We start from the raw sequence: 26,371 nt of genomic DNA on the forward strand, positions 1-26,371 counted from the left end.
ATGCTAGGTTGCAGAGCTGCTTGAAAAAAAAAAATCAAGTTACTTAGTGTTTGAAAACTTTCAGCAGGTTGCAACTTAATGTTTACAAGCGATCCGCATATAAGGCCTGGAAAGTGAGGAAGGAAACTTCACTCCTATTGAAAGCCAGACTTGTGGAATAATTGAGGTATTTAAATCAGTCATTCAAACTGAAAGGTACCAGAAAAGCAAATTCCGTTAAGACAAGGACGTAAAGTCCAAATGCCTACCCTAGAATCATTGCAGCAAAAATGGGATAGGCCTACATATACATAAAAGACATCTGTGCTAATAATCAGTTTGGCCAGAGAGAAGAGAACGGCCAGGAGTGCTCGCATACACAGGCACAGTCATGGTGTCATCCCGAGAACTTGACTTCAAGCCAGCGCTATCCAGGGAGTAAAATTAAGCGGCTAGCATTTCCCAAATTCCAGATGCTTGGGGCAAACGGACGAAACAGCTCCGCATTTCTCTCAAGGTAAAATATATCACATATAGTAATTTAAAAAATAATAAAAAGCAAAGTTCTTCCCTTTTAGGTTTCCGTACCGCTTAAAAGCTCGCTTTAGTCCCTAAGAAATCTCGCGACATTTTCTTTCTTTCTCTCTCTTTTTTTTTTCCCTCTTCCCCCCTCCCACCCCGTTGGCGGGAACATACCGGAAGCGACGGTACTCTATCTGTCGGAAGTGATGTCATATCCCAGAAGCCTTGGAGAAGGAGAAGCGGGTTCCGGCGTTGTACCCATAGTCCAGTTTGGAACGTTTAGGCAACGTGGTCTGATTCTTTGCGAGAAGGCGTTCGCGTTTGTGCTCGGCCTGCTGCGGCCTCGCAGGCCTTTGGGGGCCGAAAGTTTGGTCTCTTTTCACTGGTATACGAGCTCGCGGCGGGCCGCGCAGCGCCCTGACCCGGCCTCACCATGTTGGTGCTATTTGAAACGTCTGTCGGCTACGCCATCTTTAAGGTAAGTTGCAGGTTGAACCGTTGGAGAGGCAAGGCTGGTGTTGTCCGGGAGAGGACAGGGAGGACGAAGGGGAGGAATACAGCGCCCAGGATCGCGTGGGAGCCGTTTGTGTCCTGCTCTGAAAGTTAGCGGAAGGCTTTGGGTCTGGGAGGCGCATGTGTCGGTGAACACGTGGCCGCTCGGTTTGGGGCGCCTGGTTCTGTGTTAGAGGATTTGGCCCCGTGAGAGAGGTGGGCAGGAGCCTTATTAGAATTTCACAGGTACGGAGTTTGGGGTTTATTCTGAGTGTTTTTGAGGAATGATGGGTAGGTTTTAAGCAGAGGAATGACCTAAAGTTGTCTTAATGAAGTTGCTTTCCTGTGTGGAGAATAGATTACAGCAGGCAAGAAAGGAACCAAGAATATTTTTGCATTAATCGAGACAAGATGAAATTGCTTGGATTAAGATTGGTATGGAGGGAAACAAATACCAGGAGAAATTTTGAAGGTAGAACTGGTGGGATTGGCTGATGAATGGAGAATGGGTTTTAGGTTGAATAAGTGGATACGTGATGGTGGGGGAAAAAACGAGTTTGGGGGCTTTTCGGGGGGGAAGATACTAAAAAGGTCCAGTTTGGGCTGTGCAACTTGGGTTGTTAGACGTGGAAATGCAATCGTCATTTTAAGTTTCAGACCTAAGGGAGAAATCTGGGCCGATGGTAATCAATTGGAGATTTGGTTGTCTTAATAGGGCAAGTTTGAAATTTAAAGATTATCAGCACGGAGCCTACAATCGTGTAGTAGGTTGCTATTGAGATGTTCCAAAGAATGAGGTAAACTGAGTGCTATCCATGTGCCAGGCACTCCTCTGAGCTCTACAAATGTATAACGAAAAACAGTTTTCACATATATGCTGATAAGGTAAAAATGCTGGATAAAATGTGTATAGTATTGTTTTGTGAATAAAAAAAACTGTGTATGTGGTATGAGTGCAGAAAATCTGGAATCGGCATTCCAAAATGTTGATTTAGAGGAGCTTTTAACTTTATTAAGTTTTTTTTCAGACATTTGAGAATATAGTTCCATTTGCACTTGTTACATTACTTACTATTTTTAAGAGATAAAATAATAAAAGCCAAAAGCGGGGCGCCTGGGTGGGTCAGTTGGTTAAGCGACTGCCTTCGGCTCAGGTCATGATCCTGGAGTCCCAGATCGAGTCCCGCATTGGGCTCCTTGCTCAGCGAGGAGTCTGCTGCTCCCTCTGACCCTCCCCCTCTCATGCTCTCTCTCTCTCTCAAATAAATAAATAAATTAAAAAAAAAAAAAGCCAAAAGCTAGCTTTGCTTATTTTTTCTCATTGGGGTTGTCTGTAATGGCTTTAGAGCCCGGGAGTGTCTCTTTTTCCCAGCTTTTTGTAGTCTTCTCTAAATTCTTAAGTAGAATTCTGCACATGCCCTCAAATTTTCTTAGCCAACATGGTCTATCATACTTTGAATTAGTGTGTATGGATGAATTTCTCTTCTAAGTAGATGTTAGGTATACTGTCCTGAACTAAGAGAGGGAGGCGCAGCTGCACAGTCCATTGGTTGCTGCTGATGGTAGGAAGGAATTGGCTTAGCAATTCTCTGGTTTCTAGACCTGGGTCATAAAATACTCAATTATGTCTCGATGAATTACTGATTTCTTTTAATGAAGAGTATTCTCCATAAAAATGTCTTGACTATTCTGTAGCAGTTTTTAATGGTACCCACTTGCAAATTACTGTTCAAATTTAATAAATTGTGGTTTATGGTTTAAGTAATGTAATAGAGAAGTAACTAAAGCCTTGAATACATAGATAAAATGATTCAGTTCCAAATATTTCAATTAATAGCAGTTATTAATTGTTAATAAAGTAGACATAGAAAATGTTCTGGAATTGGTGGTTGCACAGTTTTGTGAAAATATACTGAAAAGTAAGTTGTACACTTTAGAAGGGTGAATATTATGGTGTGTAAATTATGTATTAAAAAATAGATCTATAGTACAAAGTTATTAGCTCCCTTTACCATAATCAGAATGCTGGGGTATAAAATTACATTGGTTGCATAAAATTCATACTTTAGTGGGGATGCTTTAAGAAATTTTTAAAACTTTTAACCTCAGGTCATAGGAATACATTTTAATATCATGATCTAGTGTACATATATGCACATATACAGTGATTCGCAACGAATTAAATACTTTGTAAAAAAAATTACTGGGTGTTAACAAGGTTATATATGAAGGCAAATAACTATTACCATTTTTAGAATATTGTAAAAACTTAACTTGGTCCCTTGTATCATGAGGCATCTTTTAGTTTTACTCATCCCAGACCTTTTGTAGCTATGCTGCCCAGTACGATTGCCGCTAGCAATCTATTTAGCTGTTTAGCACTTTATCTACATAGCTATTTAGCACTTGAAATTTGGCTAGTAAAGCTGTGGAAATGAATTTTTAGTTTAATTCACTTAAAAAAATTTTTTTTAAGATTTTACTTATTTATTTGACAGAGAGAGATACAGAGAGAGAGGGAACACAAGCAGGGGGAGTAAGAGAGGGAGACGCAGGCTCCCCGCTGTGCAGGGAGCCCGATGTGGGGCTCGATCCCAGCACCCTGAGATCATGACCTGAGCCGAAAGCAGACGCCCAACGACTGAGCCACCCAGGCGCCCCAAATTCACTTAAATTTTAATAGTCACATTGTGTAGCGCAGCTTTGTGGTATAGTGTTGTGTGTTCATTTCCTCAAGCCTGGAGGAAGAGATTTTATGTGTATACCAGAGTTCATGTATAATATGATTACTGAGCAATATGGTTTTCTAGCTTCATTTATTGGGTATAATTTTCATACTGTATAACCCATCTACTGTAAAAGTGCAGTTTGATCCATTTTAGTAAAATGTATACAGCTGTGCAAGTTGCAATCCAGTTTTAGAATACTTCCTCTTGGGGCGCCTGTTAAGCGTCTGCCTTCGGCTTGGGTCATGATCTCAGGGTCCTGGGATCGAGCCCCACATTGGGCTCCTGGCTCAGCGGGAAGTCTGCTTCTCCTCTCCCACTCCTCCTGCTTGTGTTCCCTCTCTCGCTTTGTCTCTCTCTGTCAGATAAATGAATAAAATCTTAAAAAAAAAAAAAAGAATACTTCCTCTTAAAAAGTTAACCTCCTGCCCATTTGCAAGTCAGTCGGACCCAGCTCTAGGCAGCCACTGTCTGTATAATTTTGTCATTTCTAGAAATTTCATGTAAATGGAGTAATAGTTTTTTTGTGTCTGGCTTTTTTCACTTAGCATGCATTTGAAGCTAATCCATGTTGCATGTATCAATTTGTTCCTTTTTGAATAATCCACATTTGAAACTATTCCAAGTTATCCTGTACAGCAACTCACACAAGTTTCATAAAATAGTACTTACCCATTTTGTTTGTAAAGTAAAACTAAAAAAAGTTAGCATTAAATGTTTAAATAAAACCTAGGAAATCTCGAAGTAACCAATTAAGTGAAAATTAGGGACACTTTTGATATAGTGTGCTCTTTCCTCTTTATAAATTTATTGCCTGTCTGGAATAGAGGAGGATACTCTAGGAATATCTGGCATGCTATGGGATGCATTTATGTTTGTGTTTTACTCTTTATTGTGAAAAATTTCAAGGAGACAAGTAGTAGATTATAAAGAACCTCCATGTACACCATCACTCAGTTTCAACAGACCTGTTTTGTGGGCCATCTCTCTCCCATTCTCCCCACATTGTTTTGAAGCAAATCCCGCATATTTAGTTTTATCTGTAAATATAAGTATGTGTCGTGCGTATACTATGAAGGCGCACGCACAAGTTGTGTCTTTCCACAATGTCATCCCCCCCTGCAATGTTAGCTTTATTCAGTTTCAAAGCAAAGTTAATATAATTATAACACAGGACTCCAAACTTGATGACATTTCACTACCTGTTTAACTTGGCTTCTTACACATCACAGAGAGCAAAGCACAAGTTACACAACAAACAAGACAGAACAAGGGGAAGTTGGAGGTAGGAAGTTAATGCAGTCTTCCATTGCACAGTTGAAGTAAGGCCTGGGTCTGGTGCGGGTCAGCTCACAGCACTAGTTGCTTATTATGTTCAGGCAGTGGAGGATCTCTTTTCTTTTTAAGATTTTTATTTATTTATTTGAGAGAGAAAAAAGAGTGAGCATGCAAGGAGAGAGAGAGAGCGCGCACGCACGCACATGAGCCAGGGGAGGGGCAGAGAAGCGGACTCTCCGCTGAGCAGAGAGCCGGAATCCCAGGACTCCAGGATCATGAGCCAAGGGCAGCAACCGACTGAGCCACCCAGGCACCCCAGACAATCTGTATTTTGTTCAGAGGTCAGTTGGGCAGGGCCTTCGGTGGCAGCTACCTTTCTGATGTGGGCAGATGTGAAAGAGTCAGCATTAATAAGGTCTTGACTGTTTGCTGCAAATCATTTCAAAAGGGATTTATTCAGTCTTGATTGGCAAACCTGTTTCTCCTGGTTATCGTTTCTGAGTGGGTCTCAGCCAGTGCTGGTTCGGCGATATTTGGTCTAAGCCGAAATGCCTTGGTTACTTGCGCCACTGCTTGATATAAGTTACTGCTTGGCAGGAATGACTCCATCTTGCTCTCTATAGTATGGGCAAGATAAAGACTATGCTAAAGATTTTAATGGCAATAACTATACACCATTTCTACTTGGAAGTGGAAATAATTCCATCTTAATCCAAAATAGACTTAAAATGGACTTTGTATACAGATGTTTTCAGATTTCTTTGTGTGAAAATGAATGACTAAAATTTGAGGCATATTGGGCGCCTGGGTGGCTCAGTTGGTTAAGCGACTGCCTTCGGCTCAGGTCATGATCCTGGAGTCCCGGGATCGAGTCCCGCATCGGGCTCCCTGCTCGGCGGGGAGTCTGCTTCTCCCTCTCCCACCCCCCCCCCCGCTTGTGTTCCCTCTCTCGCTGTGTCTTTCTCTGTCAAATACATAAATAAAATCTTTAAAAATAAAATAAAATAAAATTTGAGGCATATTTTTCAGGAAATATAGCAGTTATTTCTAATTTTGTTTTGTTGTAGCACAATTGGGAACAGAATGGCAAGGTTTTATTTGCCATAACAGAGTCTTTGGAGACCTTTGAGTAGTCTTGAATGTTTCCATTACATTTCCTTTCTTACTTTAAGAATGCTGATAATATCTCTTGAATATGCTGATTGTTACCCAACTGTTATCTCCAAATATACTTGCTTTTCAACTACAAAAAATGTAAATTTTACTCATGAGTCATATCCTCTGTTTGGTACATATCCTCTGAATAATTCCTGAACTTTGGATATGGTTAGTGTGGCATTCTCTGAATAAACTATTTCCAAAAGTCAGGACTGTTCTGTGAACTTCCTTTATCAGAAAATAACTGAATCAATGTTTCAGTGCATTCATGAGATTTGCTGGAATGTCTTTGGATTCTAAAGTTCTCATGATAGGCAAAATAGAATTGTTAGTGGCTTGTAATTTTTTGTATGTGTGTGAAAATATTTATTAAGCAAACTCTGTGCCCAACATGGGGCTTGAATTTACAGCCCTGAGTTCAAGAGTCCCATACTCTGCCGGCTAATCCAGCCAGGCACCCCAGCTTGTAATTTTTAAATATAAACTCTGCTTTTGGATCATTTACTGCTCCTACTCTGGTTTCTAAGTTTTTTCACTTCGATTTATTTTGACCAACTTCTCGAATTCTGTAAATATATCAATTTAGCTATGTGTGATTGAATTTAAACAACACAACAAATCTTTAAAATCATCCTGCCACAGGGCGCCTGAGTGGCTCAGTTGGTTAAGCGACTGCCTTCGGCTCAGGTCATGATCCTGGAGTCCCGGGATGGAGTCCCGGGATAGAGTCCTGCATCGGGCTCCCTGCTCGGCAGGGAGTCTGCTTCTCCCTCTGACCCTCCTCCCTCTCATGCTCTCTGTCTCAAATAAATAAATAAAATCTTTAAAAAAAAAAAAAATCATCCTGCCACACTTGTCTGACAGAAATTAAGTGCAACTTGCAGTGTTGTATTCATGCTTTATCACAAAAATATATACTAGGCTATAACTGGACAATAAAACTTACTGTGTAAATATTCTGTGATAATATAGATTTGATGAAATGTTTATCAGTATAGTTTTTAATTTATTGGCTGGGTTTTTTTCCCCCCATAAGAAGACATGCATGATATCTATTTGTACTTTAAACTTGAATCTCCCATCAGTTGTAAGGCATCCCAATTTCAAGAATGTTAAATATGGGGGAAATGCATTTTAGCATTGATTCTACCCTATGTTATACTTGGGCAGTTGACTTACTATATTGGATTTTGATGAGAGTATAGGGAAATAATTTTTTTAAAGATTATTTATTTATTTGACAGAGAGATAGAACAAGTAGGCAGAGTGGCAGGCAGAGGGAGAGGGAGAAGCAGGGCCCCTGGTGAGCAGGGAGCCCGATGCGGGACTCGATCCCAGGACCCTGGGATCATGACCTGAGCCAAAGGCAGATGCTTAACCAACTGAGCCACCCAGGAGCCCGGGAAATAAGTTTTATTCAGTCTTGATTTAAGTGAAACTAATAGACTCTCTTGAAAGCAATTTGGTAGCATCTGTCAACTGTGAAGTAATACATTTCCTATGTGATCAATTAACTCCACTTCCAGTAGAATATGTGCTATAGAAATACAACATGTATACACACAAAACTGTTTTCGGAAGGAGAAAAGGAAAATTTAGAAAAACCCTAAACATCTGTAAGGGCATAAAATGATGGTATTTTCATACAATGGTTGTTAAAACCTAGGATTGTGTCCGTGTTATGCTAAGTGGTATAGTATGATTCCTAAAGGTATGTATAAATAAAATGTTAAGACAGTCGAAAAGAATATATATATACCTAAATATTAATGACTTTTTCATAGATTTAAAGTGCCCCTTTTTTTTTCTTTGCATTTTAAGTTTTCTTATAACAGGAGGTATCCTAAAATTGATGCTATCTTAGTTTTAGAGAAATCCATCCATAATACTTTGTTAGGATGATCGTAGCAGTAAATAAAACTTACTCTTTATTCTAGAAAGTAGGCAAATAAAGTCTTTTGATGTTCTATGAATATGATATGCTTTGTGAAGGGGTTAGTGGGTTAGTGGCTCCTTCAAATAGGAAGTTTTCATCAAAGACTTCAACTTTGAATAGCTACTTGAGCTATTAATTTGACCAAAAATTTATGGTGGGTAAGAAAACTGGTTTGGGGCGCCTGGGTGGCTCAGTTGGTTAAGCGACTGCCTTCGGCTCAGGTCATGATCCTGGAGTCCAGGGATCGAGTCCTGCATCGGGCTCCCTGCTCAGCGGGGAGTCTGCTTCTCCCTCTGACCCTCCTCCCTCTCATGCTCTCTGTCCCTCATTCTCTCTGTCTCAAATAAATAAATAAAATCTTTTTTAAAAAAAAAAAAAAGAAGGAAGGGGCGCCTGGGTGGCTCAGTCGTTAAGCGCCTGCCTTCGGCTCAGGTCATGATTCCAGGGTCCTGGGATCGAGCCCCACATCGGGCTCCCTGCTCGGCAGGAAGCCTGCTTCTCCCTCTCCCACTCCCCCTGCTTGTGTTCCCTCTCTCGCTGTGTCTCTCTCTGTCAAATAAATAAATAAAATCTTTAAAAAAAAAAAAAAGAAGGAAAACTGGTTTGTTACTTCGGTGAAGAAAAATAGCTTCTACAACTCATTTTACATATGCAGTTGTACTTGAAGTGTGTAATTATGTATGCCTAAGCTATGCCATTAAAATTATTTAAATGTTTGTTACAGGTTTTGAATGAGAAGAAACTTCAAGAGGTTGATAGTTTGTGGAAAGAATTTGAAACTCCAGAGAAAGCAAATAAAATGTAAGCCATCTTGAAACCAAGAATTTAGCAGTTAACATTTAGTTGGTGTTTGTTGTTGGTAGTGGTGGAGTTTTTATTTTTATTTTATTTTTTTTATTATGTTAATCCCCATACATTACATCATTAGTTTTAGATGTAGTGTTCCATGATTCATTGTTTGCATATAACACCCAGTGCTCCATGCAGAACGTGCCCTCTTTAATACCCATCACCAGGCTAACCCATCCTCCTACCCCTCAGTTGTTTTTCAGAGTCCATAGTTTTTGGTAGTGGTGGTGTTTTTAAGATTTTGTTTATTTGTTTTAGAGAGAGAGAGCGCCTGTGAGTGGGGGTGGGGAGCAGAGGGAGAAGGACAAGCAGACTCCGTTGATGAGCATAGAGCCTGTGGGACCCGATCCCACAACCCTGAGACCATGACTTGAGCCGAAATCAAGAGTCAGACACTGAACCAACCGAGCCACCTAGGCGCCCCTGTTGTTACTGTTTTAATCTCTACACCCAATGTGGGGCTTGAACTCATGACCCTGAGATTCCATGAGTCACATGCTCTACTTTGAGCCAGCCAGGGGCCCTAAGTAGTGGAATTACTGAATAAATTATAGTATATCTCTAGATCTCTTACTAACTTGGAGAGAGGTCAGTGGTATACCAAGGAAACCATGCTTCAGAATGATATGTATAATGTGATCCCATTTTTGCAGGGTTCTTGTATATCTCTATATGCACTTATGCAAGCATAGAGATGAACAAATGCCACTTCAGAAAGGTGGAAATGGGGGTGGGGAGAGGCAGAATAAGATGAAATTACTACTTTTCCTAAAATCTTTTTGTGTTGTTAAGTGTGTATTTAAGGGACCCACCAGGGTTTTTGTTCCCTGGCAGGTAAGAAAATCTTCCTTAAAACAACACTATCTTAGATATAATAGAAGACTAGTTTTTTTTTTTCAAGGGCTGTATGCTTCATTTGGCTGAGTTAACCTGATTCATTGTTGTCAATGATGTATTCTTGTTGGAACTGAATATAAATGATCTAACTCAAATATTCGTCACTACCACTGAGACAACAATGAATTATTCATCATATATTTTTGTTTCAATATAAAATGATGTTACCTTGCATATACCCTGTATGGGGGGGGGAAGGGGGTAAAATAAGGGTAACAGCAATCGGATTTGATGATAAACTATTTCTTAATGGCCTTTCTATGAGATGGACAAATCATTGTTGTGAGATTCCTGACTTAAGAGGGACTCTTAATACCTTTTCTAAGGTCTCCTCTGTCCTTCTAGGGATCTGTGTTCAGCTTTAAGCAGCAGAGGTTATGTTGAAGCTTCAGCATCTTTCCTGTGGTTGAGATGTGGTATCAAACCTCTTTGCTGATATTTATTTTCCTTCAAAGCCTACAACCTCTGCAGTAGTCCAGACATTACTAACCTAACATTTAGAGAAACTGGTTGTTTAAAGAAGAATTTACCTGACTTTGCACCCTGATACCCAGTGACGGGAAAGTGTATTCTGTTGGTAAACAAAACAGTCCAAAACCTTTTTCCTAAATACATGGTTTTTGCACAACCAGTATGCCCTCATAACTTTTTTTTTTCCTTCTAGAGTAAAGCTAAAACATTTTGAGAAATTTCAGGATACAGCAGAAGCATTAGCAGGTAAAGTGAAAGACTAGCTTTTTTGGGTTTTTTTTTAATCTTGTCAGTTGATTATCCTTATCAAAAGATTATTTGCTTCAGTTGCCTGAGTTAACCTTATTCAATGTTGTCAATGATGCATTCTTTTTGGAATTGAATTTAAGTGATCTAACTCAAATTTGTCACTACCACTGAGACAACATTGAGTTAGCTTTTTTCACCATAGGGTTTGTTTCCCCCCCATGTGATGAGAGGTGAGAAGTGGTTAAATTGATCTCCCTGTGGAAACCAACAGCATAATGCTGAAGCACAATTCAGTAAAAGCTGTTCTACAAGGGACCAAGGTAATGTAGTCAAGTACACAGCTGTCTGATAATATTAATCCAGGGGTAAAGTTGAGAATAGCCAGGATTCACAGTTGAAATAATAATACAGCAGCTCTCCAGAGGTACACATTTCTAGTTCAGAAGAGTACAATATTATTAAAAGTTTTAGGAAAACTAATAGGCTTTTGTGTGTATGGTTTGGTTTGGTTTGGTTTGGTTTTTAATGCAAAAACTACACCTAGGCTTAAGAGTTAATCTGAAGGGGGCATGAAGAATGGATGACTCCTGTCCTTCAACTGGTCCTCATGATGGGAGAACAGACAATAGGTGTTATTAACTAGGCTTGGCTTTAGTTGGCAGTTGGTCTCAGGGGTTTTGTTTTTTGTTTTTTAATGTTAGGGCAAACAAGAAGCCTGGATATAAAATTCTGCTTGTGGATTTTTCAATTGCTTAAGTTCCGTATATCAAATCAGCCAACCGCTTGGCGGTAAAATTTGAAAATGTAGGACCATAGGAAGGATATGGCATATAATTAGGCAAGAATTTCACAAACCCAAATAATTTTGTTATCAGCCCCAAGAGAAGGGTATAATTCTCTTATAAAAATTAGGAACGTAACTAAACATGCTGGAATATTAATGGGCTGCCCCAACATTGGCAGAAGGGTAGCTGAAGGAAGACCCACAAATGGATCCAATTTTTTAATTTTTAAAAATAGTTCTAGGACTGCTTCATCAGTAAGTCAATAATTAAAGCCTCATAGAGCCATTAAAGCACAACTATGACAATTTTTGCCTGAAGGTTTTTTTTGTTTTGTTTTGTTTTGTTTTTGGTAATGTCTGCATCCAACATGGGGCTTGAACTCATGGCCCCAAGATCAAGTTGCATGCTCTTCCAACTGAGCCAACCAGCACCCCTGCCTGGAGAATTTTTTAAAAGATCTGTTCATCACAGCTTTAAAATTATATGGGTAGAATTTTGTTAGGACTCCAGGTGAGATTGTGTTGGCTGTTCTCCAACTCTGGGGGACATTATTCACATAGACAGTGATTTGAACTTCCTCTGGAATTGTAAAGTGAGTGGCCCTGATCCCAAGTGGCTTCTTTTGAATTCCTTTTTGCATATTACCTCTTTAATCTTTTTTGAGGTATTTCCGACCAGTCCTTATTAAACGGATAGATCCAACTTCTACCCAAACATGAAACAGGTTTTTACTATTAATAGGTAATATATTGATCATGTAGTGATTGTCCGGTTTTGTACTCCTCATTTCAAAATTGTTAAATCCTTGAAGCAGTCCTATGGGTTAGATGTTAATCACTATTTATAGGAAAACTGAGGCTTGAGGAATATCTCCTTTTCCTCCTGAGCTCTTGGTATTCCTTAAAATAATGTAAAGATAAATGGCCAGATGCCATGCTAACTGAGAATTTAAAGTCAACTCCAGCCCACCCCCCCCCAATCTACTTTCCATGAAGGCAGAGTCTACATTGTTCTTCACCCATCAAATTCCTGGATTCTAGCACATAAATATTTTGGGTAAAGGAATGAAAATAGTGAGCTCTGTCAAGAATCTTTGCCCATCTATTTTTACTAGAAACTCAAATATCACCTTATTAAGAGAGCAGTCTTTCCTGGGAATTAACTTCCATTCCCTGTTACAAGGAAATTTTGATGTGACAGAACCCAAACTGAGCGGTTATAGATATCATAGTATGCATTTAAAAACCCCATAGCCTAAGAAACAGTCTGATGTGTTGTGATATCAAGAATTTATATTGAGGGGCACCTGGCTGGCTCAGTCCATAGAGCATGAGACTCTTGATTTCAGAGTCGTGAGTTCAAGCCTCATGTTGGATGTGGAGCCTACTTTAAAAAAAAAAAAGTCTTTGGGGTGCCTGGCTGGCTCAGTTGGAAGAGCATGTGACTCGATCTCAGGGTCATGAGTTTGAGCCCCAGTTCGGTGTAGAGATTACTTAAATAAATAAACTTAAAAGATGAAAATAAGGGGTGCCTGGGTGGCTCAGTTGGTTAAGCGACTGCCTTCAGCTCAGGTCATGATCCCGGAGTCCTGGGATCGAGTCCCACATCGGGCTCCCGGCTCAGCAGGGAGCCTGCTTCTCCTTCTGACCCTATCCCCTCTCATGCTGTTTCTCTCTCTCTGTCAAATAAATAAACAAAATCTTTTTTAAAAAAAAAAAAAGGTGAAAATAAAAGGTTGAATTTTTTTTATTTTTTATTTTTTTTAAGAATTTAAAGGCACCTGGGTGGTGCAGTTGGTTAAGTACCCAACTCTTGGTTTCGGCTCAGATTATGAGATGGAGCTGGCATCAGTGCAGAGTCTGCTGAAGACTCTCTCTTCCTCCCCCCTGAGCATGCACTTGCTTTTGCTCGCTCTCTAAAATAAATAAATCTTCAAAAAAAAAAAATTTATATTGGTCCTAGAAGTTCAGATTATACTGTTTGTATGGAGAGCTTTATTTTTACGGTCTGATTTTCAAGTTGCAAGTCTTCCAAATACTACCGAAAAATTTGGTACTCTCGCTCTTTCTCTCTGACAAATAATAAAATCTTTAAAAAAAAAAAAAAAAGAATTTGGTACAAGCCTACTTTTGGATGAAGTGGGAAGATTACTAGGGGATGCTGAAAAGTGGCTAGTGAAGTAAGAGAAGACTCAGTTTCCCCTTCACCTGTCACCATTTCTGCCATCTTTTAAAAATATATAGTATGGGGCGCCTGGGTGGCTCAGTTGGTTAGGCGACTGCCTTCGGCTCAGGTCATGATCCTGGAGTCCCGGGATCGAGTCCCACGTCGGGCTCCCTGCTCAGTGGGGGGTCTGCTTCTCCCTCTGACCCTCCCCCCTCTCATGTGCTCTCTCTCTCTCATTCTGTCTCTCAAATAAATAAAAATCTTTAAAAAAAAATAAATAAAATATATATATATTATGAAGAGTAATTAACATGCTTTTTAATAATAAAGGGAAGGTAAATGTAAATGTTAGCTCTAGAGTAGAAATTTTTGCTTAAGAAATTTTTAAAAGGAAACACTGAAGTATAAGATTGATAACTAGAAGCTAGAAGTTGAATAAAATTTTTTAATTATAGAAGATTAAAAACTTGAAAGAATATAACTCTTACTAGAAAGGTAGGTTATAAGGAGTCAGTGTTGTACAATATGGTATATAAAAGGTTACAACCTAAAAAAAGTAGCTTGAGACTCAGCTTCTTAGAACGTAAGAGCTCTGTAAGAGCTGTGTGGTAGCTAGATGATTTTTGTCCTCATCTTTCATCTTCCCAGATAACAGATGAAATGGACTTACAACTCAAATGGATGGAGATGTGGTCAGGAGGAAAGAGAAGGTACCTGGCTGATTAAGCATAAACTGCCTGCTTAGAAATTGTGGCCATCTTCCTTCCTGGCAGGCATACTTTAAATTCAGCCAAAACCCTGACAGCAGAAGAGATATTAGTCCATGTGGGTCCAGAACATCCTAAGTGTAGGCCTAAGAAAGGGTGAGAGTTACAAAGTAGCGGATTTAGAACCTGCCAAAAATGAAAGCAGTCCCAAATAGAATAGTCTGCCTTTGGGTAGTGAGTTCTCTGTCACTGGAGGTTTACAGGTAGAGGCCTGATGACATCTGGATCTGGAATTAGCAAAGCCTTCATTCAGGCATGCTTACACTGCAGCAGGACCTTCCAAATGGATACACTCCTTTTTACTACAGTCTTGACAGGATTTTAGGGTATCTCACAGAGCATCAGGCCAGTCTGCCTACAGTAACATCGGAGAGTAAATCTATTTGTCATTCCAAAATAGATTGTTTCTAACATTTTGATTCGAGCTCTGTCTGGGTTCAAGAGTAGATTTCATATGACATAAGGAAAGGAATGCTGTATCTGCTTTTAACTTCTGGTTCTAGAACTTAAATGAGGGTGGGAAGATCAGATGAGACTGAAATGTGTAACTCCTTCAGTGTTTTCTGCATTTATCATTTCATTTTAGAAGTAATGTTAAATTCAACTTTTTGAAAGGAAGTGTTTATTTTGCTTTATTCTTTAAGTTTAAACGAGATTTTGAGGTTCTTAAAATTAAAAAAACTTGAGAGTTAACTCTTTTTTCTTTTTCCTTAAAAGCATTCACAGCTCTAATGGAGGGCAAAATCAATAAGCAGCTGAAGAAAGTTCTGAAGAAAATAGTAAAAGAGGCCCATGAACCCCTGGCTGTAGCTGATGCTAAACTAGGAGGGGTCATAAAGGTAACTATGTTTTTCGTGCCTGCTAATCAGAACTCGTCATACAGCATAGTAGCTACAAAGCCTAGCCTTTGTATTGAGTTGTTTGTTATTACATGATCTTTTTTCCTAGGCTACAGAATAATTGATTTCCAGTGCGATTATCAGGACCCAAGTACATACAAGTAATGCCTGTTTGTTGTAGAAAATATTAACCCCAAAAAGTAATAAAAATTAGCTTTAACCTTGCCACCCAGAGATCTGTTAACACTATGTATATCCTGCCATGTTTTTGTTTAGTCACATTTCTTTTCTTTCAACAGAAATGAGGATATGACATTTCTCTTTAGTGTATGTGTTTTATTAGAAAACTTTAGCAGGTGGTAGAGTCTCTGGAGATGAAAGTGGAAAGACTGGAAAAGTGGGCTCCCAAGCAGGAAAAGCAGAACAGTTTGAGAGCTGGTCGTGATTATTTTGATCTTCAGGGATTATAGTAGATATTATAGTGACAGGTTAATTAGTGTGTGAGCATACCTCTGCTTTTTAAAGTAAGGTTTATATTATATTGTAGGTCTTCTTAGGTAGGAAAATGCTAAGGAGATTTGAGGGGCTTTTTTTTAGGTCAGGATTGTGAATTTAAGAAGTTCAATTAAATAAATTATTTCTAATACTGTCTGGTAAGTAGTGAAGTTTTCTGTGATGATGTCAATCTCTATATTCATTCCTTGAAGTGCCCACAAGTGTTAGTTGTAATTTTCTGTTAAAAAACATTAAATTTTAAGGACATCTGGGTGGCTTAGTCAGTTAAGTGTCTGCCTTCAGCTCAAGTGATGATCCCAGAGTCCTGGGATCAAGTCCCACATCTGCCTCCTTGCTCAATGGGGAGCCTGCTTCTCCCTCTGCCTGACACTCCCCCTGCTTGTGCTCTCTCTCTCTGTTACAAATAAAGAAAGAAAATCTTTTTAAAAAATTAAATTTTAGCATAATAAATACAGAATGACAAATTGCTAGATGGTGGGATTATAGGTATCTTTAATTTTTTTTTTTCAGTTTTTCTTTTTTTAAGATTTTATTTATTTATTAGAGGGAGAGAGCGAGCACAGGAGAGAGAGGGAGAGAGAATCTGAAGCGGACTACGCACTGAGCGCAGAGCCTGACTTGGGCCCAGTCCCACGACCGTGAGATCATGACCTGAGCCAAAACCCGAGTCGGATGCTTAACTGCCTGAACCACCCAGGCACCCCCAGTTTCTCTGTTTTAAAAACTTAACATTAAAGGGGTGCCTGAGTGGCTTAGGCAGTTAAGCATCTGACTGTTGATCTCAGCTCAGGTCTTGATCTCTGGCTTGCGACTTCAGGCTCCACAATGGGCTTCATGCTGGGCATGGAGCCTACTTAAAAAAAAAAAAAATTACACTGAAGATCACTCATACATACCAAATATTGTTTCTTAAGCACATACATACCAAGTATTTGTTTCTTAATCATGTAATACATCAATTTTGCATGCATGTAATTATTTGCATTTGATGAACTAGAACTATAGATTTATATGAAGGACTTAGCAAATACAATGCAGAATGAAAAAAAATGAAGGTGTGCAGAACAAAATTTATTAGTGTGTGTGGGGTGTGTAAAAAGTTAAATTGTATAGTAAACCCTTGAATAACTTAGGGGTTGGGGGTGCCAACCCTTCCCCACACACGCACAGTCAAAATTCTGTCAGTTAAGCTGCCAACTCCTGATTTTAGCTCAGGTCATGAGATCAAACCCTATGTCGGGCTCAGTGCGGAATCTGCTTGTCCTTCTCCCTCTGCTCCCCGCCCCTCCACACTCTCAAATAAATTAATGAAATCTTTCTAAAAAAAATTCTGTGTATAACTTTTGACTCCCCCAGAATTTTACTACTAAAAGCCTACTGTTGACCAGAAGTCTTACCAATAACATAAATAGCGGATTAACCCATATTTTGTATACGTATTAGGTATTATATTCTTAAAGTAAGCTAGAGGGGCGCCTGGGTGGCTCAGTCGTTAAGTGTCTGCCTTTGCCTCAGGTCATGATCCTAGGGTCCTGGGATCCAGCCCTGCATTGGGCTCCCTGCTGAGCGGAGAGCCCAGAATTAAGATGTGGGGCTCAATCCCAGGACCATGAGATCATGACCTGAGCTGAAGGCAGACACTTAACTGACTGAGCTACCCAGGCGCCCCTGGAAAAGAATATTATTAAGAAAATCGGGGGTGCCTAGCTGGCTCAGTAGATGGAACATAAAACTCTTGATCTCGGGATATGAGTTCAGGCCCCACATTGGGTGTAGAGGTTACTTATAAATAAATCCTTTTTTTTTTTTTTTTTAAGGGGGTGGCGCCTGGGTCATTCACTCCATTAAGCATCCAACTCTTGATTTCAGCTCAGGTCATGATCTCAGGGTCATGGAATCAGCCCCACATCTGAACTCTGTGCTCAGCACAGAGTCTGCTTGGGATTCTCTCTCTACCTCTGCCCCCTCTCTCTGTTTGTGCGCTCACACGTGCTCTCTCTCTCTCCCCCTCTCTAAGTAAATGGATAAAATCTTAAAAAAAAAAAAAAGTCTTTTTAAAGAAAAAAGGAAAATCGGGGACACCTGGGTGGCTCAGTTGGTTAAGCATCTGACTCTTGAGTTCAGGCCCCGGGTTGGACTTCACATGGGCATGGAGCCTACTTAAAAAAGCGTGGAGGGGGGGATCAGAAGGAAGAGAAAGTACATTTACAGTACTGTACTGTGTTTATCAAACAATCTGCATTTATTATTCTTTGTACAAACACTACAAAAATGTGAAACGAGAAATTTTTTTAAATAAAAAATATTTAAATCTGTGCTATTTTATTTTTTTAAGATTTTTATTTATTTATTTGACAGAGAGAGACACACAGCGAAAGAGGGAACACAAGCAGGGGGAGAGGGAGAGGGAGAAGCAGACTCCCCGCTGAGCAGGGAGCCCGATGCGGGGCTCGATCCCAGGACCCTGGGATCATGACCTGAGCCGAAGGCAGACGCTTAACGACTGAGCCACCCAGGCGCCCCTAAATCTGTGCTATTTTAATATTTAAATGGTTTTAGGAAAACTTTTTTTTTTTAATTTTTTATTTATTTGAGAGAGAGCTAGTGAGAACGAGCATGTGCCAGGGCAAGGGGCGGGGCGGAGGGCGAAGCAGACTCTCAACTGAGCAGGGAGCCCAATGTGCCGCTCGATCCCAGGACTCTGGGCTCATGACCTGAGCCAAAGGCATATAGATGCCTAACCAGCTGAGCCACTAGGTGCCCTAAAAACTGTTATTTCTCTTTTTTTATTTTTTATTTTTATTTTTATCATTTTTTTTTTTTCCTCAAAGATTTCATTCATTTTCTTGACAGAGAGAGACATGGCGAGAGCAGGAACACAAGCAGGGGGAGTGGGAGAGGGAGAAGCAGGCTTCCCGCAGAGCAGGGAGCCCAGTGTGGGCCTCGATCCCAGGACCCTGGGATCATGACCTGAGCCGAAGGCAGACGCTTAATGACTGAGCCACCCAGGCGCCCATTTCTCTTTTTTTTTAAAAAAAGATTTTCTTTATTTTGAGAGAGAGAACATGAGTGAGGGGGAAGGGGCAGAGGGAGAAGCAGGCTACCCACTGAGCGGGGAGCCCGATGCAGGGCTTGATCCCAGGACCCCATGATCATGACCTGAGCCAAAGGCAGATGCCTAACTGACTGAGCCACCCAGGTACCCAAAACTCTTATTTCATTGATACAGATGTTCTTCTTACAGGAAAAGCTGAATCTCAGTTGTATCCATAGTCCTGTTGTTAATGAACTTATGAGAGGAATCCGTTCCCAGATGGATGGATTAATCCCTGGAGTAGAACCACGTGAAATGGCAGCTATGTGTCTTGGATTGGCACACAGGTGAGATTTACTGGAAAATAGAGTCCATTTATTCCTGTTTAATAAGCAATTGTGTTGCACTGGTTTAAGCATATTACAAATACTAATTTATTTCTCATAGTAATCTTATGAGGAAAATAGTAGTAGTATCTTTATTTTATAGATGAATCTGATGCCCCAAATCAATTCACCTGGTAAGTTACGAAGCCTGGATTATAACCCAGGCAGTCCTCATCATAGGCATTTATCCTTCTTCAAGTGTTGAGCCCCACAATTCTTGGGCTTTCCCTTTTTTCTTTCCCTGATCTCTACTGAATCATTTGCTATCCCTCCATCTTTTCATCTCCCCAAGTTTTCTCATCTGCTGTGGTCTCCTTCTGTGTGTATCTGTTGTTTGTTTTACTCCAATTTGTATTGACTTTTTATAATAAGCCAAAGAGAAGCACATTGACCTATCATGTTTAACCAGAGGTCCATTAGAACAGGCATTTCTGCTGTACTGTGATATGTGTTCTGAAAGGTTTGGCATTCTGTGAGATTGCACTAAAATAACAGGGTTTTCAGTGAAAAAAATAGGATTAAAGGTAGATTACTCAAAACCTATGCAACTTTATAACGAGAGCACTATCAAAAATAGCCCTATATATTAATACAGTTAAAAAGACATGTTAGATTTATATTAAAGGAATAATAAACAGGTCTGTACCTTTGGACAAAAAATAGCATAAATCAACGGAAGGGTTAAAGCTGCTGAGTTACAAAGATGAGCAAAATGCATAAAAATTAAGGATAACTTTGTAATAAGCATTTTTAAGAGCGCACAAGCAGCTAAACTGCATCAAGATTCAAGCTTGTGATTAATTGACATTGTATAACAGTAGTGGTTCTCAGTCAAGGGCAATTAAATATCCCTTAGAGGACATTTGGCAGTGGCTAGAGACATTTTGGCTGTTATAGGTGGGGTCAGGTCTCTACTAACATTATGGGTAGAGGACAGGAATATTGCTAAATGTCCACAGTGCACAGAATAGGCCCCTACAACAAAGAATTATCATGCCCATGTCGTTAACAGTGCCAAGGTTAAGAAAACCTTATGTACAGTAATGTTCCTCCGTGGGCTTTCTGTTTTCACGTGTTAACCTCCTGGTGTAAAGCTTTGAAACCCTGTAAAATTCATACATGAACCAATATGATTTGTACTACACAGCATTATCCTGTTTGTCTTTCACAAATTAATTCGTATTTCAGAAATACAGGTTATAGCAGGACCGATGTATTTTCTTTTTTTAAGACTGTATTTCAGAGAGAGAGACAGGGCAAGCATGAGTGGGGGGTGGGCCAGAGGGAGAAGCACACTCCCCACTGAGCAGAGAGCCCTATGCGGGGCTCCATCCCAGGGATCTGGGATCATTACCCGAGCAAAAGGCACATGCCCAACCAGCCACCAGCCCCCCCCAGGCGCCCCTGTATTTTCTTTTTAAATGTGTATTTCCTAGTTTTGCATATTGTATTCTTGTTCAACTGGTTTTCCTGTGTTGGGAAAATTAATGTAGCTCTAAGAGGGATTTTGGTTTTTAAAAAGTTTTTTAAGGGGCGCCTGGGTGGCCTAGTCAGTTAAGCGATTGCCTTCAGCTCAGGTCATGATCCTAGAGTCCTGGGATCAAGCCCCACATCGGGTTCCCTGCTCTGTAGGAAGCCTGTTTTCTCCCTCTGCCTGCCATTCCCCCTGCTTGTGTGCGTGCTGTCTCTCTCTCTCTCTGACAAATAAATAAAAATAAAGTTTTTCAAGATGTTAATTAAACTCTTTTCGTAGCTGCTGTCAGTAATTTTTTATTTTCCCCCCCTTATCCTCAGCTTGTCCCGATATAGATTGAAATTTAGTGCTGATAAAGTGGACACCATGATTGTTCAGGCAATTTGTAAGTATACTGTATGTGAGGTCTGATCCTCATAACTTTTTCCTGCTGTTAAAACTGTATCTTTTATAATTTTATCAGTTGAAGAAAGAAAAGATTAATTAGGATTTTTAATAGCAAAGTAAATAAACTAGAAAATGCAGAATAGAAAAGGCAAGCCACCCATAATTTGACTAGTTGGAGATAAGGTGAATTAACACTAGTGATGTTAACAAATTTGTCTTTTTCCATGAAGCAGATCAATAAGTGGGATCTAGTGCATTGTGCTTTTTTCACTTTGCTTTTTAATAGGTCATTCTCCCATGTCATTAAGTGAATTTTGGAAACATCAAACGCTTAAGTTTCCAATTTTAAAAATCCCTTTAAATGGCAATTGCATTTCTGGGTATGTACTCCAAAGACTTGAAAGCAGGTACTCACAGATACATACACACCCATGTTTGTAGCAGCTTTATTCACAATAGCCAAAAAAATGGAACAACCTAAATACCCAGTAACAGATGAATGGATAAACAAAATGGGGTACATACACATAATGGATAATTATTTTTAAACCTTAAAAAGGTTTACAACATGGATGAATTTTGAAAACATGCTGAGAAATAAGCCACACAGAAAAGACAACTGTTGTGTGATACCACTTATGAGGTACCTAGAACAGGCAAATTCGTAAAAGACCGAAAGTAGGAGAGATTACCAGGAGATGGGGAAACGTGGGGATGAGGTGTTCTTAATGGGTGCAGTTTCCATTTGTGCATGATCTAAGAGTTCTGGAAATGGATAGTGGGTGATGATTGAATAATATTGTGAATGTGCTTGATGCCACTGAAACCTACAATTAAAAATGGTTAAAATGGTAAATTTTATGTATATTTTAGTTTTTTAAAGCCCTTTTATGTTCCTCTTTTTCATTTTAATCTACTGCAGCCTTGTTAGATGACTTAGATAAAGAACTAAACAACTACATTATGCGGTGTAGAGAATGGTATGGCTGGCATTTCCCTGAATTAGGAAAAATTATTTCAGATAATCTGACATACTGCAAGTGTTTACAGAAAGTCGGTAAGTTTATCCTTTAAGGCATTGAAAATAATTTATTTGCATCCCAAGACATGAGTTATAGTAATTTTTTTTCTTAACAAGCTTCCCAGAGTTCCTTACAATTTATGTGTATTTTGGGAGTGTAGCCAAATTAGTGTCTGTTGGAATTCAGAAACTGGTAATTTGAACTTTGACTTCAATGGCCAGTACAACAAGAGAACGTGGTTCTCTGATTTGGTTTTTCTTAAATTGGCTTCTTAAGGTGGAATGTATCTCAGTGAATTTACCATTAATAGGAGCAACTGTAGACGTGGGAAATCCTGCAATATGTTATAATACTAAAGCTGGTACTGCTCTCTCTACTGTTAGTGTTATATTCCATACCAGTGTACAGTAATAATATTAGTAGAAGAACCTAACGATGGTTAACAAATGGGACTTAACCAGGCTCATATTGCATTACCATATTACCACCCCAAGAATTCATGGCACTGACTTCAATAAAACCTTAGCTATAAATTGTCTATTATAATATTATTAGTCCTGTTTTATGGGGTATTTTGTTTTTATTCTAATTTATACCTTTTTGGAGGGAGGTGATGGGGAGAGATTTTAATCTCTAAAAATCAAGCCTTACATAAGGAAAATTAGTAGGTCAAACTTGTTCGCTTTTTGTTTTGTTTAGGTACCCTTTTCATTGGCTTATCTCTACTTTTTTTTTTTTTTTTTGACTGTTTGGATTTTATATAATTTGTTGAAGAGTGATTCTCCCTCATCCTCTGCAAACATTCCATAGGCGATAGGAAGAATTATGCCTCAGCCAAACTTTCTGAATTACTGCCAGAGGAAGTTGAAGCAGAAGTGAAAGCAGCTGCGGAGATATCAATGGGAACAGAGGTTTCAGAAGAAGATATTTGCAATATTCTGCATCTTTGCACTCAGGTAAACTATACACATGGAGAAACTAGTTGTGGTGGGACCGGCTATGTAAAATAATTTTCTGATGGCAATGATGATTTTTAAACTTACCATTCACCTGATAAATATGAGGGTGTTCAGTCACTACCTCATCTGATGCCATCTTGATTTGTATAATTAGAGGGGGAAAAACATACTGAAGTAAGTTGAAAGAATACTATCTAATTTATTTGTATTGTTAGCTAGCATTGTCTGGATAATGAATTATGAATCCGTTAATAAGACCGAGAAATACAGCTTGAGTTATTTAATTCCAGCCTGTGTTTGTATCCTGGCATGCTCCCTCCGCCTCCCCCCCCCCCCCCCCCATTTTGCTGGCTCGGGAGAGTGTGTGGCTCTTGTTCTTGGGGTTGTAAGTTTGAGCCCTATGTTGGGTGTAAAGATTACTTAACAAAATCTTAAAAAAAAGATCACACACACTTAAAAAAAAGATCACCAAAAAAAAACGATGACACAATGTCTAGCCCTTGGAGTTTTTAAAAATAACAGTAATATTGACTAATATTTTTAGGCAGTGTAGTAGGTTGTTTGCATTTATTATCTCATAAAATCTCTCTTAAAATGGGAAACTGAGATAAGGAATGCTTTGTTTTCCCAGGATTACACGGCTGATCTATGACAATTTAGGACTCTGTTGTTTCAGACATGTGGTTTTTATGTGATTTTTACACAAGTCATTTGTGGTATATTGATTTTGTTCCTTATACTAGGTGATTGAAATCTCAGAATATAGAACCCAGCTCTATGAATATCTGCAAAATCGAATGATGGCCATTGCACCAAATGTTACAGTCATGGTTGGGGAATTAGTGGGAGCACGGCTCATTGCTCATGCAGGTGATGATTTTAATGTAACTTATAAATAGGGATATTTAGAGTAGATTGTTTTCCTCCTAGGATTATTTTTTCATCTAAAATTACATTTATTAAAAAATTTAGGTAATAAATATAAGTAGATGGTATATGGGAGAGGACTAAGGACCAAGTGTTCAGTGATGATTCTGATGCGTATGCCTGATATCCTTTTGGATAATGAAGGCATCTTCAGTCACTACCTCTTCTGAGACACTTGTGGTCCGTTGTCAGATGTTTATTACCATTAATGAGAATAATCAGATGAATGCAGGAGGTTGAAATCAGTTAATACTTCCTACCAGATTAGGGGCACCTGGGTGGCTCAGTTCGTTAAGCGCCTGACTCTTGATTTCGGCTCAGTCATGATCTCAGGGTTGTGAGATGGAGGCTGCTTAAGATTCTCTCTTTCTCCCCCTTTGTGCCCCCCATCTCTAAAACAAACAAACACAAAAAAAACCTCATCAGATTAAATAGGAATAGTTCTCACAACAGGTGATATATACCCTTTTTTTTTTTAAAGATGGTTCACTACTGAATATGCTATTTTAATATATTTGACATGCAAAATATTTTTAGTAAATTTATAATAAGACTTCATATGTGGGGCGCCTGGATGGCTCAGTTGGCTAAGCGACTGCCTTCGGCTCAGGTCATGATCCTGGAGTCCCTGGATCGAGTCCCGCATCGGGCTCCCTGCTCGGCAGGGAGTCTGCTTCTCCCTCTGACCCTCCTCCGTCTCATGTGCTCTCTCTCATTCTCTCTCTCTCTCAAATAAATAAATAAAATCTTTAAAAAAAAAAAAAAGACTTCATATGTGTGTATGGTGATGCTACAAAGAAGGTATGCTCTAAAAATAATACTGTATAATTGAATATTTGCAAATAGAATGAAGTATCACTGTTATTGGAGTCATCGTTACAATCCGTCACAGAAGATCTTTTTTTTTTTTAAAGATTTTATTTATTTATTTGACAGAGAGAGATAGCGAGAGCAGGAACACAGCAGGGGGAGTGGGAGAGGGAGAAGCAGGCTTCCCACCGAGCAGGGAGCCCGATGTGGGGCTCGATCCCAGGACCCTGGGACCATGACCCGAGCTGAAGGCAGATGCTTAACAATTAGCCACCCAGGCACTCCAAAGCAGTAACTTTTTATACCTGATTAGTGTACTTTTATCTCCTCATCCATATCTTAAACAACAGAGATAAAGTGTAAGAAAGTTATCACATAGTTCTGTTGAGATGTCCTGAGTATCCATATATTTGTATGTTTTTTTCATATCTGAAGCAGAATATTTGATGTCTAAAATCCTCCTCTGTGGTATGCTAATGGAATGTAGAATAGTTAATACCATCTCTCGGGCAAATAAGTTTAATTGCACCTTCAGTTTGTTGTAAGCATTCATTGTAAGCCTCTGCTTATGGTGCTACATGGATAAATCACAAATGCTGAGGCTTTTTAGGGAATCTCTGACTATAGAATCTATTATATCAGATTTTTATTTACTCTGGTGGCTATAATACTTAGATTATATGTCTTATGTTTAATACATGCAACTTTCAAATACTTGGAATTGCATTCCTTGTAACTACTACTTTTTTTTTAAGGTTCTCTTTTGAATTTGGCCAAACATGCAGCTTCTACGGTTCAGATTCTTGGAGCAGAAAAGGCACTCTTCAGAGCCCTGAAGTCTAGACGAGATACCCCAAAGTATGGTCTCATTTATCATGCTTCACTCGTAGGCCAGACAAGTCCCAAACACAAAGGAAAGGTGAGTTGCATTTCTTCTGAGGCAGGCTGTTTTTTTCTCTCCCTCCCCCGCCCACTGATAATTCATTTTCTGCCTATTCTATAGTATGCAATAAAATTTTTCTACTGCTTCTTTGTCATTAAATAGAGAATGGTGAATTCTTGAGTTAAAAAGCACTTTTGTGAAAGAAAATAATATAAGGAAGTGTTGCTGGGGGCACCTGGCTAACACAGTCAGTGGGACATGCAGCTCTTCATTACGAGGTCGTGAGTTCCCAGCCTCATGGTGGGGGTTCCCAGCCCCATGTTGGGAGCTTACTTAAAAAAAAAATTATTACTACTATTATTTTTTAAAGATAAAGTGTTACTGATCTTGTTAAAGCTGTTTTCTTTTGCTATATTAGGGTTTTTCTAGAATCCACCTGTTTGTGAGGGATGGAGTTGATGGCACATCAAAAGTTTTCTGTGTGGCAAGAAATCAATTTAACATCATCATTTATGAATTTTAAAATAATAACCAGTTCCCTCTCTCGCTATCTCTCTCTCTGTCAAATAAATAAATAAAATCTTTAAAAAAAAATTTTAAAAAAAGGGGCGCCTGGGTGGCTCAGTCGTTAAGCGTCTGCCTTCGGCTCAGGTCCTGGGATCGAGCCCCGCATTGGGCTTCCTGCTCAGCAGGAAGCCTGCTTCTCCCTCTCCTACTCCCCCTGCTTGTGTTCGCTCTCTCGCTATCTCTCTCTCTGCCAAATAAGTAAAATCTTTAAAAAAAATAATAACCATGCACTGTGATCAACACCTAGTGGGACTTAAGTGAATCCTTTTAATAGCCCTGTGAGATGTAAGGT

General features: G+C 39.4%; 1 protein-coding gene and 4 non-coding genes across 7 annotated transcripts in view; all 5 read left to right on the top strand.

Moving 5' to 3' along the window:
• The first annotated feature begins 674 nt into the window (after positions 1-674).
• The window catches only part of NOP58 (NOP58 ribonucleoprotein), a 32,478-nt gene continuing 6,781 nt past the window's right edge, over positions 675-26,371 (top strand). The window contains exons 1-10 of one of the 3 annotated variants that reach the window (XM_021703367.1): positions 675-979; positions 8,816-8,892; positions 10,502-10,554; positions 14,993-15,114; positions 18,875-19,011; positions 20,845-20,909; positions 21,834-21,968; positions 22,744-22,889; positions 23,636-23,762; positions 25,385-25,548. In XM_021703367.1, coding sequence (XP_021559042.1) covers positions 935-979; positions 8,816-8,892; positions 10,502-10,554; positions 14,993-15,114; positions 18,875-19,011; positions 20,845-20,909; positions 21,834-21,968; positions 22,744-22,889; positions 23,636-23,762; positions 25,385-25,548 — 1,071 coding nt within the window. In that variant the 5' untranslated portion in view covers positions 675-934. The remainder of the gene's footprint in view (positions 980-8,815; positions 8,893-10,501; positions 10,555-14,992; positions 15,115-18,874; positions 19,012-20,844; positions 20,910-21,833; positions 21,969-22,743; positions 22,890-23,635; positions 23,763-25,384; positions 25,549-26,371) is intronic. The other 2 variants (XM_044913380.1, XM_021703368.2) reach the window with 2 other exon arrangements.
• On the top strand, positions 9,875-9,963 carry LOC123324497. Its single transcript, XR_006539860.1, has one exon. It is a non-coding gene; the product is annotated as a small nucleolar RNA SNORD70 (small nucleolar RNA).
• LOC123324498 lies at positions 10,654-10,740 on the top strand. The gene has a single exon (XR_006539861.1). It is a non-coding gene; the product is annotated as a small nucleolar RNA SNORD70 (small nucleolar RNA).
• On the top strand, positions 22,949-23,030 carry LOC123324506. The gene has a single exon (XR_006539868.1). It is a non-coding gene; the product is annotated as a small nucleolar RNA SNORD11B (small nucleolar RNA).
• Positions 23,911-23,994, top strand: LOC123324505. Its single transcript, XR_006539867.1, has one exon. It is a non-coding gene; the product is annotated as a small nucleolar RNA SNORD11 (small nucleolar RNA).

The sequence above is a fragment of the Neomonachus schauinslandi genome, chromosome 3 (genome assembly GCF_002201575.2).
Source record: "Neomonachus schauinslandi chromosome 3, ASM220157v2, whole genome shotgun sequence".
NCBI classification, from domain to species: Eukaryota; Metazoa; Chordata; class Mammalia; order Carnivora; family Phocidae; genus Neomonachus; species Neomonachus schauinslandi.